Source organism: Pelophylax lessonae (assembly GCF_965119305.1).
Source record: "Pelophylax lessonae genome assembly, chromosome: 1".
In the NCBI taxonomy this organism is placed as follows: Eukaryota; Metazoa; Chordata; class Amphibia; order Anura; family Ranidae; genus Pelophylax; species Pelophylax lessonae.
In genome coordinates, this window is record NC_138768.1 from 804,953,170 (window position 1) to 804,972,805 (window position 19,636).

The 19,636-nt window shown below is 40.8% G+C and overlaps 1 protein-coding gene across 1 annotated transcript in view; it reads right to left on the reverse strand.

Annotated features, from left to right (window-relative positions):
- HTT (huntingtin) overlaps window positions 1-19,636 on the reverse strand; it is a 427,987-nt gene that overhangs the window by 179,692 nt on the left and 228,659 nt on the right. The window contains exons 37-39 of the mRNA XM_082256463.1: window positions 16,657-16,779; window positions 10,884-11,122; window positions 864-1,006 (exon numbers count right to left, since the gene is read on the reverse strand). Coding sequence (XP_082112589.1) covers window positions 864-1,006; window positions 10,884-11,122; window positions 16,657-16,779 — 505 coding nt within the window. The remainder of the gene's footprint in view (window positions 1-863; window positions 1,007-10,883; window positions 11,123-16,656; window positions 16,780-19,636) is intronic.

Here is a 19,636-nt window from a genome sequence, read left to right on the forward strand (position 1 = left end):
TTAGAACGGACAAACAAAGGGGAGAGAGGGTCCCCCAGCCTCCCACAGGCGACCCCTGGAGGAGCCCAGGCTTTTCTTTTTCAATCTACCCAGGAACACTGCCCCAGGGGAACAAGAATTAGGTCTGCGAGACCCCTGTCACCTAGCCGAAGGCCTGACAGGTGAGAAGAAAATAGGTGGCGATCCAGTCTAGCTGGAGGAAACCCAATAACTGAGGGACCATAGATAGTACCTGCTTTTTATACTTATGTGGATTTGGGTTTCCTTTGCTAGGTGGGAGGAGCGGTGCTGGAAGAGGACTTAAGAATATTGTTTTTTTTTTTTCCAGAATGGTCGCCTTTTTTTGTTTATAGCGCAAAAAATAAAAATCGCACAGGTGATCAACCACCACCAAAAGAAAGCTCTATTTGTGGGGAAAAAGGGACATTTTTTTTTTGGGTAGAGCTTCGCACGATCGTAAAGTAACGCAGTGCCATATTCCAAAAAATGACCTAGTCATAAGGGGGGGGGGGGGGGTTAAACCTTACAGAGCTCAAGTGGGCTTCACTCCTCTGGACCTGTATAGCACCCTGCTGGTCAAAACACACACTGCACAGGGTTCCATTAGACAGGGTCCATTCATCCATAGGTGATGCATAACCCACATAGTAAAACGTATAGCTTGCTCTGTGTTCTGTAATGTACGATAAAGAAAATTGTATTTTTCCTAAATACTAGAAAAGCAAAGTCCTGCATTGTAGCACTAGAGTTCTTTAAATATATGGATGGCGCAGTTACTGCCTAATCTAAATCGTCTATTTAAAAGATGCTCTTTTAGTTTTGAATATGATAGGGGGAATTAAAGTTACATGATGATCTGTTACCTGATTTGAAGATGTGGACAAGGCACATGAGCAGGGTTCCTAGCTGCTGGCAGTAAAACGTATGCTGCTGTTCAGTCAGGTCCACCTTTAGCTCCTTGTGTACTATGTCCTCAAAAAGAATTCCCACAAGCTGTAACAGAAACCTTAGACAGAAAAAAAACAACAATATGTCACAACTATCGCAGACTAGCTGTAAAGAACTGTAAAACAGGCTGGGTGGTATCTTACCAGCACCTTTTAAAAATCCCCTGGCCTAAAATGCATTAAAATTAAGAGACATTATTGTACGTTGGACAAAAACAAGTAACCTCAACTTCAGGTTTATCTTTGTGTGGTTCGAGCCCTAAAACATATAAAGTCTTTTTAATAGCATTTTTTGGAAGATTTTTAAATGTTTTTCAAGAAGACAACCAGCCTGCCTGTCCATGTAAGTGCAACTAATAGGTTATGCTTCACAATGTGGAACCACAATTAGATTAACCTTTTTAAATCTAGCCGGTTTTCAATATCAAGATAAATTACAGCCATCATCATAGCTGTAAATTTGTGTATCTGATGTGCGGTACCGCTGCCCCTGACTACCTGTCTCAGAAGATTTGGAGTATAAAGGCTCGTACACACTAAGAAAAAATCGGGCAAAAATTTTCATCCAAAGAACTGTCCTACGATTTTCTCAGTGTGTACACAACTTTCTACAGCAGGTTCTGACCTTCTGAACCAAAATTTCCTAAGGCACAAGCTCCAAAATGTTTCTCGCACAGGAACAGAACGACGATTTTTGCTTAAGGAGTATGGTTTAGTACGGGGAAAAAAAATTAGAAAAGACTGCAAATTTTCTTTCATCGGTTCCGATGACATGGAGGAAAATCGAGCGCCCGATTTTCCTAAAGTGTGTTCCCCACTTAAGAGTTGGGAGATGTCACTACTGTGCTGCTCACTTTTCTCCTTGCTGTAAACAAAGCTGAACTAACTACGGTATTTGAACTGAAAGAATCTCATTGATTCTAATGCATTAATTCTGTGATTCATAAACAGGAGAGCCTCTTCTCTGCCCTGAATTCTAGAACAGATTCATAAGCCAGGACCAATGCTTTCATTTTCAACAAAGTGTTGAAGTGATGGGTCATCTACAACATTTTCAAACACCTTCAAGTCTATCCTGAAAGAACAAACAATTCAACATTCCCAGATCCGACACCCAACTCGTATGTTAGTATCTGAGAAACCGTGTAGAGCAGATCGATAACCATTATTCCTTTTTTTGTTGATGGAGGTGGGTGCCCTCTGTCCATCAATACTAAACCCCCCCCACCGCCGATTCCTCAGTATAATCTTCTGTACTGAGATCCTATACATCCATACTTTTCCCTTTTCAAATGGAATCTGGTTAAATTCTTTCTATACTTTCAGCTGCCAATTTAATCAACTACTGAGTATGTAGTTTATTCATCTTTTGGTCCTTGCCTTTGTTTCTGTTTAAGCTAGTGCCAGGACTGCTGTCCAGTGTTTCCTACTTCAGGGTGGCTCCTTTCTCTTGCAGCATCCTATGGAGCCAGCTTTGTATGCAGGGACTAGACTTGTATATCTCTGCACTGTGTGCTCCAATAGAAACACACAACCCCATAGCCTAGGATGGCAAGGCATTCCCCTTCTCCTCCTCCCATCTACAGGCCAATAGACTGGCTCCAGACTGCACTGTCCACTGTTAACTCATTCCTGTAAAGACTGGAAGTTCAGGGACAAGCCATTGAGAGAGTGGGAGCCAGCAGCATTGAAAGTTGTAAACTGCAAATGCTGGGGAAATAGGTAATAGTTTACTGGGCAATGTTTATTTATGAGCCCTTTCACACTGAGGAGTTTTTCAAGTGTTTTTGTGTTTATAAAAGCACGTGAAAAGCTCAAGAAAAAGGCTTCCCATTAAAAATCAATAAATGCTTTCACACTGGGGCCGTTTGCTGGAAGTGGGGTGAAAAAAATCCTACATGCAGCATTTTTAGAGAGCTAAAAAAGCACCCCAAAAATGCCCCTCTTTATTTAAATAAATAAGGGTGCCTCAAAAATGCCCCACAGCATTTTTAGAGCAGTGTTTGAGTCATGTGACTCAAAAACTGCTCCAAAAAAAAAAAAAAATTTTGGGGCAACTTTGAGGCGCTTTCCATTCATTTTAATGAAGATGGATGTTTTTGGGGGCGCTTTTTTTTTTTTTTAGCTCTCCAAAGATGCTGCATGCAGGATTTTTTTCACCGCACTGCCAGCCCCTCCCTGCCCCAGTGTGATTGATTTTAATGGGAAGCATTTTTCTTGAGCTTTCAGGCGCTCTAACTCAAAAGCGCTTGAAAAACTCCTCAGTGTGAAAGGGCTCTTAATTGCTTTGACTGCACTACCAGACATTTAAAATGTCAAAACTAGCAAGCATGTTTTTTTGGACAAAAGAAATTTCCATGAGACCGAAAATAAATGTAGTTTGATTTTTGCTTTAAATCAAGAATTGGATGTTTACCCGTGTGTCACATCATGAGGAGAACTGTGTTCTGTAACCGCACTAATTGGTCTCTGCAGAAAGCAGATGTGAAAGCAATATGTTCACTACTCAGACAGATGGCATCACACACAGGATCAGCAGGCACATGCTGCTTTAAAATGTCAGTCAGTTAAGTTAAATTATGGTCCTATTTCTTCAAATCTATGTTTGTTTCCAAGTTATAAAAAAAAAAAAAAAAAAAGTAAATAAATAACGAAACGCACCATGAAGTATAAGAGATTCTAAAAGCTGAATGTAAAACAATGCACACAAAGTCAGCATTAACTGCCGGTTCACACTAGTGCGGTTTGCGAGATCTCATGTAATTCGGAGCGCACTGCTCCATTACATGCGATCTCATATGCGGATGCGAGTTCAGCCATACACTTTGTATGGCTGAATTCGCACTGTATCCGCACCAAACTCGCACATGAGGCATTTTTTCAGCCGCATCAGAATCGGATCGCACAGTGGTTCACACTTGTGCGATCTGATCCTGTGCGAACTGTCAGATCGCACTGCGATATGCGATCAAACTGGGGGCGTCAACATTTAATTGACACCCCCTGCGTATTGCATATGGCAGTGTGAACTGCCAGATGTGCGGATGCGATGGGGGATCACGCTGCATATTTGCAGCGTTCCCGCATCGCACAAATGTGAACCGGCACTAAAGAGGAAGTAAACCCTCCTAGCCTATGATAAGGCCTACCTATAGGTACTGTAAATATCTCCTAATCATGTACCGTTTAGGAGATATTTACTTTGCATGTAGCCAGTGACATCACTGGCGCATGCGCTCTGAAGGAACGGCCGCCCATGCCATTCCTTCAGAGCCCCGTGCTGTGACCGTCGGCTCCTGCGTGCATGCGCGGGAGTGACATCATCGCGGCTTAAGCCAATCAGATGGCCGGATGCCGCAAACCCGGACGAAGGGTGACACAACATGTCACCCATGAGAGAGATGAGCGGTCGGCACTTGGAGGCTTCATTCTAAGGTAAGTATTTCATAATGAGCTAGTATGAAATGCATACTAGCTCATTACGCGTTTGTCTTTCAGGTGTTTGTTTTTTTTCTTTTTTTTTTTTAATTCTGAGGTTTACAACCTCTTTAAGAGAGCAAGACCTAGAAAAAAAAAAAAAAATGACAAATACATTTAGGCTTAATGTACACTGGGCATAAAAAATGCTGCTTATACAGGCCATTTGGCGTTTTTTCTTTCAGCCCATAAAAGAAACTATGTGTCAGAATTATAAAAAAAAAAAAAAAATATTACTACAGCGCAAACAAAATTCCTAAACTGAAAATTGCAGGCTTAACACTAAAAGGTAAAATCACTTATACCTCAAACATAGATAAAATACATAAAAAAAACATTTAGTCCCCATGCACACAGGGCATTTTTGCAGCTGCTGTTAGGAGCTTCAGACGTGTTTTTTTTTTTTTTTTTTTTTAAGCCTAAAAACGGCCCTCCATGTTATTCTATGGCCTCAAGCGCGCACACAGGGCTTTTAGGAGCTCCAAAAAAAAAAAAAAAAAAAACCCAGGACCAGTGCGTTCTGGAGCTGCAGCGTCAAGCTGTAAAAACGTCTGATGCTGCTAAAGGCTGATTAACGGTGCTTATACAGCATTAGGCCCAGTTATACGTTTTCTTTTTTTTAAATTTGAAAAATCAATGGCTCCCTAAGGGAGCCAATCAATGGCTCCCTAAGGGAGCCAATCAATGGCTCCCTAAGGGAGCCTATTAATTTGAATGGAAGTCTCAAGTCGGATCAGGATGATCCGACTTGTGGTGCGACTTGCGCTCTGAGAATCTTGAGGGGGAACTCCACGCCAAAATGGGAAAAAAACAGCGTGGGGTCCCCCCCAAAATCCATACCAGAGCCTTATCCGAGCATGCAGCCCAGGAAAGGGGAGGGGACGAGCGAGCGGCTTCACCCCCCATGGACCATACCAGGGCACACGCCCTCAATAGCACCCCCCCACCCCAAAGCATCTTGCCCCCATGGTGATGAGGACAAGGGCCTCTTCCCGACAACCCTGGCCGGTGGTTGTGGGGGGCTTATCGGAATCTGGAAGCCCACGCCGTTTTTTCCCATTTTGGTGTGGAGTTCCCCCTCAAGATTCTCAGAGCGCAAGTCGCACCACAAGTCGGATCATCCTGATTCAAATCAATGGCCTGAAAGCCGTATCAATGACGGCTCCTAGGCAACCATTGATTTTGAATGGAGGTGGAGGCAGAAAAAATGCTGCTAAAAGCCGACGTGGCCAAGCGTGCAATAACGCCACTGGAAAAAGCTACTAAAAGCACGTTTTTACCGCTGCTTTTTCCTGGCGTTAGAAGTGGCTCTGCAGCTCGTTTTTTGAGATGGAGCAGCAAGGAGGACCTGTTGATTTTATGGTGACCTGACTCAAGTTACCCCAGGAGAAGTTTCAGTCCCCAAATTTTACCTGGAGGTTTTGGAAGAAGGTGGAGTCTCTATTGCTTTTGGTTTACCCTTTATGGGAAAGTGTTTGACCTGCTGGTAACACAGAGGTCATTTCTCTCAGGTAAGCGCGGTTTGTTCTCACTGGTAAAGGGTCTATCACTTGAAATAATCAATTTCCTTTTCCACACTCAGGTCATATCCTACAGAATGACCTGGACAAAATTACAGAGTGGGCAGCGACATGGCAAATGAGGTTTAACGTGGAGAAGTGTAAGGTTTTGCACTTGGGGACTAAAAACATAAAAGCACAATACATGTTAGGAGGGGAACCCTTGGGGGAATCAAAAATGGAGAAGGATCTGGGAGTCTTGGTTGATGATAGATTAGGCAACAGCATGCAATGTCAAGCGGCAGCTGCCAAAGCCAGCAGAATATTAGCATGCATAAAGAAAGGGATGTATTCCAGAGATAAGACTATAATCCTTCCACTTTATAAAACTCTGGTCCGACCGCATCTGGAGTATTCTGTCCAGTTCTGGTCGCCAGTCCTCAGGAGGGATGTGTTGGAGCTGGAGAGAGTCCAGAGAAGGGCAACTAAACTAATTAGGGGATTGGAGGACCTTGACTATGAAGAGCATCTACAATCGCTCGATTTATTCTCCCTGGAGAAGAGACGTCTGAGGGGGGACATGATAGCAATTTATAAATATCGTAATGGGGATCCCAGCTTAGAAAAAAAGCTGTTCATTCGAAGGGATTGCATGAGGACTCGAGGGCATACAATGCGATTAGAGGAAAAGCGTTTTAACCTCAGGCAACGTGGGGGGTTCTTTACTGTTAGGGCTACAAGATTGTGGAATTCTCTACCACAAGAGGTGGTTTCTGCGGGTAGTATGGTGGCTTTCAAAAGACTCTTAGACTTACATCTCAAGGATCAGAACATTCAGGGGTATGTGAGATGATTACAGCCACACACACCTACACAGGTTGAACTGGATGGACTATTGTCTTTATTCAACCTCACCTACTATGTAACTATGTAACACTTAATTGGACCACTTGGATCCTCATGGCATTTTGGACTGTTCTTACTTATCTAACTTTTTAGGAATATTTTAGTTATTTATTGCGCTGCACTGTTTTATGTATTAAAAAAAAAAAAAAAAACAAAAAAAAAAAAAAACAAAACACCACAGGTATTTTGAGAGGAGCTTAAGAAACGCTTAATGTGCGTAAATGTAAAGTTTAGACGTTACAAACATTTTTTAATGTACATTTTTTTTTCTAGTGTTTTGGGGGAAAATGCTTATAAAATATAAAACAAGCTTAAACGCGTGTACAATATGCTCCATAGGAGCGTTTTTTTAGGCTGCTTTTTTCTACGAACAGTTCTGGGTTTTTTCTGCTGCCTAGTGCGCATGGATCCTCAGACCACATCGAAAAGACCAACTAATGGTGCTAAACACTAGACGAAAAATCTTTGAAAAAAATCTTGTCATTTGGACAGTTCGTTTCTCGGCCAGTTAATGGGCATAAATCTGTAATCGGTAGAGACATTTTTGAGCCAAAAAAAAAAAAAAGGACAAGTTTGGAAAATTTCTGATGAATGAAAGGTTAATGCGTTTCTCGTCCAAACATTTTGCACTAGGCATTTGTGACAAAACGAACGAAAAATGGATTTATGTCCTTTGAACGATTTATCTATCAAAATGTGTACATTACATGATGGCAAAATCATTTTGCTCTCACAGCTGATTGTTCGTTACTGGAAAATGAGTTTGAATGATTTTTTGTATAGTGTATGGCCAGCATTAATGTGTTCATTTTTTTTTTTCATATTTGTTACAAATTCTTAAGCCATGTCATTTGGGAAGCTCTGCCACGTGGCTACAGAACTGCAAATATTAAATAGTATCATATGGAGATACTCTGCAACAGAACAACCAAACAGCATTACTTCAATAAAACGTCACAGAAGAATTTCAAGCGGAACCTATAGTGATTGTAAAGTCTCTCTTTTTTTCTTTTCTTTTTTAAAAAAAAAAAACATGTTATAAAACTTGCCTCCTCTGTGCAGTTGATTTTGCACAGGGCAGCCCAGATCCTCTTCTCAAGTCCCTCCCTCCTGCTCCTAGCCCCTACCTCTTGACAGGTGTCCCCACAGCAAGCTGCTTGCTATGGGGGCACCGAGCCGAGCTGCAGCTCCCTGTGTCCATTTAGACATGAAGCTGCAGTTCGGTCCCGCCCGTTCTTTCCTGATAGGCTAATTAGCTGACTGAAAGCCACAGTAGCCAATGGCGCTGTGGCTGTGTCTAAGCCAATCAGGAGGGAGAGTCCCGGATGGCCGAGGGACTCGTGGAAAACGCTGGACAGAGATGGGGCTCAGGTAAGTATTAGGGGGTGCTGGGGAGGCTGCTACAAACAGCACGCTTTTTATCATGCACAGAATGGAAAGCTGGTCAGAGTTGATGGGAAGATGGATGGAGCCAAATACAGGGCAATCAGAAAAAAAAAACCTGTTGAAGTTTTTAAAAGACTTGAGACTAGGGCGGAAGTTCACCTTCCAGCAGGACAATGACATACAGCCAGAGCTACAATAGAATATTTTAGATCAAAGCATATTCATGTGTTAGAATGGCCCAGTCAAAGTCCAGACCTAAATCCAATCAAGAATCTGTGGAAAGACTTGAAAATTGCTGTTCACAGACACTCTCCATCCAATCTGCTAGAGCTTGAGCTATTTGGCAAAGAAGAATAGTCAAAAACTTCACGCTCTGCCTGAAAGCAGGAAAAGTGATGGATTTCCATCACATCCCTTAGTGAAAACACCTCAAAAAATACACAAAAACCCTGGCTAGGTACTTATTTAACTCTTTGTTCACCCTAGATGTTTATCCCCTTGCCAGCCAGTGTCATAAGTACAGTGACAGTGCAAATCTTCAGCACTGGTTCTCACACAGTGTCAGATTGTCTGCTGCAATATAGTAATCCCACTATTAATCACTAATCGCTGCCATTACTAGTATATAAAAAAATTCCAAGTTTGGGGTCACCGAGACAATTTCACGTTTTCCATGAAAACTCACACTTTTAATCATCAAATGAGTTGCAAAATGAATAGAAATATAGTCAAGACATTGATGAGGTTAGAAAATTATTCGAAATAATAATTTTGTCCTTCAAACTTTGCTTTCATCAAAGAATTCTGCAGTTGCAGCAATTACAGCCTTGCAGACCTTTGGCATTCTAGCTGTCAATTTGTTGAAGTAATCTGAAGAAATTTCACCCCAAGCTTCCTGAAGCACCACCCACAAGTTGGATTGGCTTGATGGGCACTTCTTACGTACCATACGGTCAAGCTGCTCCCACAACAGCTTAATAGGGTTGAGATCTGGTGACTGCGCTGGCCACTCCATTACAGACAAAATACCAGCTGACTGACTCTTCCCTAATAGTTCTTGCATAGTTTGGAGGTGTGCTTTGAGTCATTGTCCTGTTGTAGGAGGAAATTGGCTCCAATCAAGTGCTGTCCACAGGGTATGACGTGGCGTTGCAAAATGGAGCAATAGCCTTCCTCATTCAAAATCCGTTTTACCTTGTACAAATCTCTCACTTTACCAGCACCAAAGCAGCCGCAGACCATCACATTACCTCCACTATGCTTGACAGATGGCAACAGGCACTTTCATTTGTTCATTTGTTTTGCATCTCACAAATGTTCTTCTGTGTGATCCGAACAACTCAAAAACTTAGATTCGTCTGTCCATAACACCTTTTTCCAATCTTCCCAAGTCTGTGTTTTTACCCATCGTAATATTTTCCTTTTATTGGCCAGTCTCAGATATGGCTTTTTCTTTGCCACTCTGCCTAGAAGGCCAGCATCCCGAAGTCGTCTCTTCACTGTGGACGTTGAGACTGGTGTTTTGTGGGTACCATTTATTGACGCTGCCAGTTGAGGACCTGTGAGGAGTCTATTTCTCAAACTAAAGTTTCTAATGTACTTGTCCTCTTGCTTAGTTCACCGGGGCCTTCCGCTTCTCTTTCTATTCTGGTTAGAGCCCATTTGTGCTGTTCTCTGAAGTGAGTAGTACACACTGTTGTAGGAAATCTTGGCAATTTCTCGCATGGAATAGCCTTCATTTCTCAGAAAAAAAATAGACTGTCAAGTTTCAGAAGAAAGTTCTCTTTTTCTGGCCATTTTGAGAGTATAATAGAACCCACAAATGCTGATGCTCCAGATACTCAACTAGCTCAAAGGAGGGCCAGCTTTATAGCTTCTCGAATCAGCACAACAGTTTTCAGCTGTGCTAACATAATTGCACAAGGGTTTTGTAAACATCAGTCAGCCTTTTAACACGATTAGCTAACACAATGTACCATTAGAACACAGGAGTGATGGTTTCTAGAAATGGGCCTTTGTACACCTATGTAGAAATTCCATTAAAAATCTGCCGTTTCCAACTGGAATAGTCATTTACCACATCAACAATGTCTGGACTGTATTTCTGATTAATTTTATGTTATCTTCATTGAAAAATACAGTGCTTTTCTTTCAAAAATAAGGACATTTCTAAGTGACCCCAAACTTTTGAATGGTAGTGTATATCTCACAGTTAGTAGACGCTATAATTTTTGTGCAAACCAACCAATATATGCTTATTGGGATTTTTTTTTACCAAAAATATGTAGCAGAAAACATATTGCCCTAAATTTGTGAAGAAATTTCGATTTTCAATTTATTTTTTTTATTCGATGTTTTATAGCAGAAAGTAAAAATTATATATATTTTCTTTTTTTAAATTGTCAGTCTTTTGTTAAAAGAACAAAAAAAAAAAAAATACAGTGGTGATCAATTGCCACCAAAAGAAAGCTATATTTGTGGGAAAATACATTTCAAATTCTATTTGGGTAGTGTTGCATGACGGCGCAATTGTCAGTTAAAGTAACCCAGTGCCGTGTCGCAAAAAATGGCCTGGTCATAAAGGGGTGGTTAAGCTGGCCTTACACATGAGATGACAGTCAATGATGCAGCTGCATTCTTCAAATGGAAAACACAAGATATTACATACCGAGAGAACGTCTCCTCAGGTGGCACCTTTGCCTGGCTCTGCTCAGCACAGTCCTCAGTACTTTGATGGTTATATTCTCCTTCCCGCAATTTGGCAATATTCTGACATGAGATGAGAAGTGGGGAGAAGGACAGCTCCTGGATCCGGGAAAGAACAATATCCTCTGTAGACTGCGAGATGAGAACTCTGAGAATGGCCAGTATTCCAGAAATCCAGAGTTGGACAGTGCTCACAGAGGCCTGCTCAAAAGGAAACATAGGCTAGAATGTAGGATACTAAACTTATCTGCGTCTCACAGCTTTTATGTATTAAGAATAGCATGTGTGTCCTAAACAGTTAACATGTCATCCCTTCATCACAAGTTCACAAATTAAAGGATATATTCCTGGTTTAAAAGATAATCATACTCTTAGTATAGTTATCCTTTAAAATAACATCCCTTTCAGTTAAGTTTCCCAACTTGTATAGCAACCTATCCCCACTATTTGTGGATATTTACTGCTAGCCTCGCTGGAAGCTGACCAGCCACCATTTCAAAAGGGTCCAGACCAGACTCCTCTTCGATGCGTGTGCCACCATTTATTCCTATGGAAAGGCTATCTGCTATCGAGACCAAAGAAATATGAGGCTGCATTCACACCTGAGCGTCAAGCTTTTGAGTAATTTTCTGGTGTTTTTTTGAGCGTTTGTGTACATCGTTCTTAAAGAATATCATCGGTTTCATCATTTGTTGCTATTTTTTTTAGCTTCATCATCAGCTTCTATTTACTTAATTTGATTTAATATTTTTTAACTTTTTTTTTGTAAGGGGTTAGGGATTAACCCTTTCACTGCCAGGTCCGTATGGCGTACCGCCCTACAGCACTGCTTGCAGCTGGCCAGGTCTGTACGCAGTAAGGACCTCATTTCTGCCTCTGTTATAAGCTCATGGTCACTTCAATGACCATGAACTTATAACAGAATTGTTCGGCAGACTCTGCTGAACAATTCTATAACTCTGATCAGCAGATTATATTGCGGGTGAAGCTGGGGCTTGGTAAACGTGCGTTTACCAGCCCCGTTGTGTAGTACAGTGGACATAGGCAGTGGTCACTACCAATCACTCCTATGTCCACTGACAGCTGAGCATAGTAAACCGAGAGTTAACTATGTGTCAGACTGAGTTTATGAATGGATAAGGAGTCTGTATACAGAAGTCATGAGAAGTGCTTCATGTGAAGTGCTTTCTTAAGTTTTGTTCAAAAAAAAAAGAGATTTGGGGGTCTGTTTAGAACTCTGATATCTCAAAAAAAAAAAAAATAAATAAACTAAATGGAGCGGATTCGGTCAAGCAGATCTGCCTGCTAAGCAGAGTTAGCGCTGATGCAGAAAGGACGGACACTGTTCTCTATGGGGTGGACAGATGGATGGGGAATAGGAATCCCATACATCTGTTTTTAGTGGACCGGATCAGATCGGATGCAGGTGGGTGTAAATGGACACGTGTCCATTTACATCAGCCTCTCCATAGAAAAGGGTAGTTCGATTGGGTCTGCTTGAAAAACAGACAAGCAGACCTGATCAGTCTGCTTGTGTGAAAGGAGCCTAAGGCCTTGTTCACACCGGGCATACACAGTGTACCTTTACAGGGACACACAAGTGTCGGGCATCTCTGTGCAGGCAGTCTCATTGATATCATTTGGGATGTAGCAACTGCACGAACATAGCCATTGCTCACACTGTCTGCGTTTGGGGTCGTGCACCCACAACCACACGGATGTCAGATTGGGAACAGCAGTTATGTCTGTGCAGCCATTGCATCCCAATTGACATTAATGGGACTGCCTGTATGGGGGATGCCGGTCCTATTATGCATCGGCATCCATGTAATGCTTAATTCCCCTGCACATATTTTGATCCTTGATATGTTTTTACATTTGGATCTAAGTTTGGCAAGGATTAATTTATGGGATTGTTATCAATTCTATATTATTTGGATTTGCGGACGATAGTTGGGGGTGTCCCTGGTGTGTGGGCATACACCTTCTGTCTGCTGGAATGCAGCTCGCTCCGCTTCCTGCTCCTGTTTGTGATTGTGCGCCCCTCCCTCCTGTGGTATATAAAATTGTGATTGGCGTCGCCGGCCACACACCCCTGATGACGTTTGTGTAAAACGAAACATGTAGGCGGAGCTTGGCTGGCGTGGTGCTTGTTGCTGAGGAGGATCCGGCGGCCATCTTTTTGGAGTCCAGAGGTACTGATCTGCATACATATCGTTCCATTCTGTGTTTTACTGGATAATGTGTAAGTGGCCAATTTTACTTTCAATAAAACCTTAGTCTGATGTACTATACCATGAGGAGTCGCCCTTTATATCTCTGATCTGAGGTCTGTCATGCACTGAGACTGGGCTGTCTGATTTGGAAGATTTTTGGATCTGGGATCGGCTCCACATGAGTGATTGTTTATTAGGCACACTTGGCTGATCTCTGTAATGGGGGTCTGGCAGATCCGGTAAAAGGCTTGGACACCTGGTGTTTGCTGGTGGTGGCTTCTGGATTCACAACTTACAACTTTTACTCTGTCTATTCCTGGGATTCCCCATTCATTCATATGTGTGTGGACTTCTTATGAACTTTTATTCCCCAATTGATTTTTTGTGGATTTTAATATCAAAAGCGATACATGTTATTTTAAGCTCATTTATATCCACATTTCAGGATTGGTGCAAGCTGCTTTTTTCTGTTGATATAGGGTTTATTTAGCGCAGTATTACATCTTTATTATTAAATACAGTTTTAACTTGTATATTTAGAAATGTACATTTTGTCATGTATGAATCCCCTATTAATGATTTTATTGTATTTTTAGCGTAAATATTGGCTTGATAAACTTTTGCACAAATATTGCGGTGCCTTAAAAATCAGTAGCACCTTCTTTTAATTCTACTGGCCATGTGCTTTCAGAAAATATGTGGTTTTGGGGAGAGGGGGGGGGGGGGGGTCGTCTTTTACAAACTCTGAAAGCTGTCAGTGAAAAAGGAAAACCTCCAGATTTTTAGAGAAACTTTTACGTACGTACGATTTTCACTATTTCTCAAAAAGGTAAAAAAGATGCAATTTAAAATATACAAATATTCGGTATTTATTAACTCAATACAGGTTTAGCTTTTATATTTAGTAGGAACTTAGCAGGAATTTTGTAAAATTTGCTGCGTTTGTATCTGCTAATAAATTCAAATTTAAAGCATTTTTTGTTAAAATAGTGTTTGGTAAACATTTGTGGAAATATCACGGGGCCTTAAAAACCAGTAGCACCTTCCATTTATTCTACTGGCCCTTAGCTTTCAGAAAATGTATACTATGGGGGGTCATTTAAAAACTCTGAAAGCGAAAAATGAAAACCCCCAGGTTTTTCGAGAAATGTGGTTATTTACATTTTTGTGTACGTTCAATTTCCACCATTTTGCAAAAAGGTGTAATTTAAAAATTACAAATATTTGTTATTTATTAACTCAATAAAGGTTAAGCTTTTATTTAGTAAAAATTTAGCAGGAATATTTCTTTTTAAAACTTGCTGTGTTTATATCTGCTAAAAATGATTTTAGAGAATATATAGTTTTGATAAACATTCGCACAAATATTGCAGGGCGTAGAATCAGTAGCACCTTTTTTTTTTATTATTCTACAGGTTGTGCGCTTTCAGAAAATATATGGTTTAGGAGGTCTTAAACTCTTTTAAAGCTGTAAGGGAAACAATGAAAACCTCTAGATTTTTTGAGAAATTTGGATATTTCTATTTTTGCGTATGTTCAATTTTCACCATTTCTCAAAAAGGAGCAATCTAAAATGAACAAATAGTGGTTATTTATTAACTCAATACAGGTAAGCTTTTGTATTTAGTAGGAATTTTGTAAAACGTGCTGTGTTTTTATCTGCTAATAATGATTTTAGTCTATTTTTAGTGAAAATATTGTTTTGATAAACATTTGCACAAATAACATTCTGCTCTTAAAATCAGTAGCACCTTATTTGCATTCTACTGGTCAAGTGCTTAAAAAAAAAAATATATGATTTGGGGGTCTTTAACAAGCTTTGAAGCAGTAAGGGAAAATAAAAAAGCAATGGAAAAATAGCAAAACTGGCCTGGCCAGCTAAGTTTAAAAGTGGAGCACAGGGTTAAAGACTAGGGGTTATTTACTTATTTTGTTAGGTTAGGGGGTTAAGAGTAGGCTCAGTTCACACTGTGTGAAATCCCATGTTAGTCAATGAGAGCCATCTTAATTAGCACTACTGAAGTTGCTCCGACTTCAGAAAAGATTCCTGTACTACTTCAAGGCGGCTTCTATTCGACTTGTGCCCATAAACCTTAATGGAAATCACCTCCAAGTCGGATTCTCACCTATATTGATGTGATTTGGATCCGACATTACAGGAAGATTGCCAAGGCGTTCCCTGAAGTTGCACTTCACCTGGCAAAGTCGCAATCCAGGTCGCGACAATGTGACCTGAGCCTTAAGGTTTTTACGTTTTTAATTTTAATTTTTTTTATTTAGTTATGCTCAAAACGCATTAATCAAGCGTTTCCATGTAGCAAAAAAAAGTTTCAAAAACGCACCAATCTGCCTTATCCGAGCTACAAAAATAAAAGATTCCAGAACTTTTTTGAGCTTCAGGCGACTTGTAGTGGAGATGTGAACCAACTCCATAGTGAATAATTGATTTTAGTCTCCTCCAGTGTTTTGGAGCTTCGAGCTTCAAGCTACAAAACGCTGAGGTGTGAATGAGGCCTAAGATGGAATGGCAATTATGGTACACATGTAAAATTGGAGAAGTGCAGTCAGAAGGCTTCTGTAGTGGCAGCTGTGCATCTCCCAGTTGACTGCTCAGTAAAGTTCTCCACTGAACTGGGACAGGTGAAAGCACAATTATTCTTTAGGCCCCTTTCACACTTGTGCGACTTGTCCTGCAACTTGGGACTGCCAAGTTGCATGGCAAGTCATACCCCATGATTTCCAATGAGTACCATTCATATCTGTGCGACTTCAAAGTAGTCCCTGCAATACTTTGATGCGACTTGAGGTCAATAGACCTCAAGATTACACAGGCATTACTTTAAGTCACGGCAAAGTCATACAAGTGTGAAAAGGGCCTCTAGGAGAGTAAGCAGAGCTATGCAAATCATTCCCCATGTTAGGTTCCGTTTAAAGTGGAAGTTTAGGCAAAAAGGCAAAACCTAATTAACGCTAAATCTGCTCACATTCTTAACTTAATCTATTTAAGGCTTTAAGAAAAAAAAAAATCGCTATATCTATTTTGCAGCCGATCCGGTCCGGTCCCAGCATTAGCGGTCAGTGTCGGCTTCAGTGTGGAGGCAGGTGCAGGAGAGGCAGCCGACAATGGAAGCCCCATAGAAACTCTAAGGGTGACGTCACTTCCCAGCCATTTCGAGCCTCTCCTGCACACAACTTCCGCAGCTGGAGACCGGACAGAATCGGCTGTAGGATAGTAAAGTTCAGCGATTTTTGCTTTACAGGGCTAGATAGATTAGGGTTAGAATATGGCAGAGAGCAGGTTTAGAATTAGTTAGTTTTTTCCTGGACGTACACTTCCTAATAAACCACTTTTTCAGTAAGCAAGCAAATATTAAAAGAACAGAGAAATAAAAACATATTAATATGTGGCTAAAAAGACTAACAGCTTTGGATAGAGCAAGACACTTTAAAACCCCTATAATGAATCATTTTTTATTATGTACCAATGTCACTAAAGCCATGCATTCTCTTATCACTTACCATAGTGTATGGGATGACGAACATACTTCTCAGCAGCATATCTACAGGACGTAGGGAAGAAGGAGCAAGGGTTTCAAACAGAGTGTTCAACACACCCAGAGCTTCGTGGGAGTCTATGTGCATCTAAAGACATAACAAAGGGCACATTACCATTATTCTTAACAACCAGTTTAGAGACCCAAATACATCCGAAACTGCATGTTTTAGTTTCATGGGTTTGTGAATGCGGCTCTTCAGTCATTTTTTCATCTTTTCATCTATTAAATTCTCTGCCTTTTTTATTTTACTTTTGGATAGTAAAACTTTTTTTCTGCCAGTAAATACCTTAAACAGCCCACTTCCATTTTCGTTTCTGGTAATTAGTCTAGGCTAATGATATCATGCACAGCTCTCCAACTCTCGTAAGAGTTTGCCAGCAAGGGAGGAGGGATTAGGCATAGGAGAGCCAATGAGAGCTGCAGAGCTGGATGAGATAACAGGAGATTGCAGAGATCTATTCATCCAGAGAGGAGAAATGTGCAGGCAAGCAGGGGTGCGAGTGTTATATATATATATATATATATATATATATATACACACACACAAATACATATATACATACAGTATCTCACAAAAGGGAGTACACCCCTCATATTTATGTAAATATTTTATTCTATCTTTTCAAGTGACAACACTGAAGAAATTATACTTTGCTACAATGTAAAGTAGTGAGTTGTACAGTGTAAAATTCGCCGTCCCCTCAAAATAACTCAACACACAGCCATTAATGTCTAAACCGCTGGCAACAAAAGTGAGTACACCCCTAAGTGAAAAGGTCCAAATTGGGCCCAATTAGCCATTTTCCCTCCCCAATGTCATTTGACTCGTTAGTGTTACAAGGTCTCAGGTTTGAATGTGGAGCAGGTGTGTTAAATTTGGCGTCATCGCTCTCACTCTGACACTGGTCACTGGAAGTTCAACATGGCACCTCGTGGCAAAGAACACTCTGAGGATCTGAAAAAAAGAATTGTTGCTCTACATAAAGATGGCCTAGGCTATAAGAAGATTGCCAAGACAATGAGCTGCAGCAGGGTAGCCAAGACCATACAGCGGTTTAACAGGATAGGTTTCACTTCGAACAGGCCTCGCCGAGGTCAACAAAAGAAGTTGAGTGCACGTGTTCAGCTTCATATCCAGAGGTTGTCTTTTGGAAATATGAGTGCTGCCAGCATGGCTGCAGAGGCTGTCAGTGCTCAGACCATACGCTTGCACACTGCATCAAATTACTCTGCATGGCTGTCATCTCAGAAGGAAGCCTCTTCTAAAGATGATGCACAAAAAAGCCAAAACAGTTTGCTGAAAACAGAAAACAGGCAGACTTAAGGACATGGATTACTGGAACCATGTCCTGTGGTCTGAAGAGAACAAAATAAACTTATTTGGTTCAGATGGTGTCAAGTGTGTGTGGCGGCAACCAGGTGAGGAGAACAAAGACAAGTGTGTCTTGCCTACAGTCAAGCATGTGTTTCCCGCACTGGGGAGCTACAGTTCATTGACGGAACCATGAATGCCAACATGTACTGTGTGACATACTGAAGCAGAGCATGATCCCCTACCTTCAGAGACTGGGCCGCAGGGCAGTATTCCAACATGACAAGACAAGACGACCACAGCCTTGCTAAAGAAGTTGAGGGTAAAGGTGAGGGACTGGCCAAGCATGTCTCCAGACCTAAACCTTACTGAGCATCTGTGGGGCATCCTCAAATCGAAGGTGGAGGAGCGCAAGGTCTCTAACATCCACCAGCTCGGGATGTCGTCATGGAGGAGTGGAAAAGGACTCAAGTGGAACCTGTGAAGCTCAGATGAACTCCATGCCTAAGTGGGTTAAGGCAGTGCTGGAAAAAAATGGTGGCCACACAAAATATTGACACTTTGGGCCCAATCTGGACAATTTAATTTAAGGGTGTACGCCCCTTTGTTGCCAGCAGTTCAGACATCAATGGCTGTTTGTTGAGTTATTTTGAGGGGACAGCAAATTTACACTGTTATACAAGCTGTACACACTACTTTACATTGTAGCAACGTGTCATATCTTTAGTTTCGTCACATGAAAAGATATAAAAAAACAAAAAAGTCGCGCTAAATATTGAGACAAAATTTGATAAAATAAATCATCAATAATGAATAAATGTCCATATTATAAAAATTAACTATATTGTGAAAAAAAGTTAATATGGATGTGCATTAAAATAAATAAAACACCAGTGATAATGTTCGATAATAAATCATCCACTATGCAGTCATGCAATTCTTCTTTGAAAAAAAGACCATCACCACCAAAAGTGAATCCCTCACCGAAAACAGATGGCTTCTTACCACAAAGACGTGACCATCAAGGTCATCAACACTCAAGGGCCTCTGGAATGGGAAGTAGAACTGTAAATGTCTTGGCGTGCATACAGAAAACACAGTGTGCTCTATTGCTTGCGACCAACATTCGTACCTTTTGGAGTCATACAGTTCTACTTCCCATACAGGTCACGTCTTTTTGGTAAGGGGCCATCTGTTTTCGGTGAGGATTCAATTTTGGTGGAGAAGTCTTTTTTCACAGAAGAACTGCATGACTGCATAGTGGATGATTTAATATTGAACATTATTACTGGCTTTTTTTTTCATGCACATTGATATTAATTTTTTCACAATATGGTCAATTTTTATAATATGGACATTTATTCATTAATGAGGATTCATTTTATCATTTTTTTGTCACAATATTTTGTGCAACTTTTTTGATTTGTATTGTGTTTGTCTTACACATTTAGTTGCTGCTTTTACATATGTTTTTGATGTAAGGGCAAATTTTTCTTTTTGGTTGTGACCTGAAAAGATATAATAAAATATTTACAAAAATGTGAGGGGTGTACTCACTTCTGTGCGATTATAGTGTGTGTGTGTGTGTGTGTGTGTGTGTGTGTGTGTGTGTGTGTGTGTGTGTGTGTGT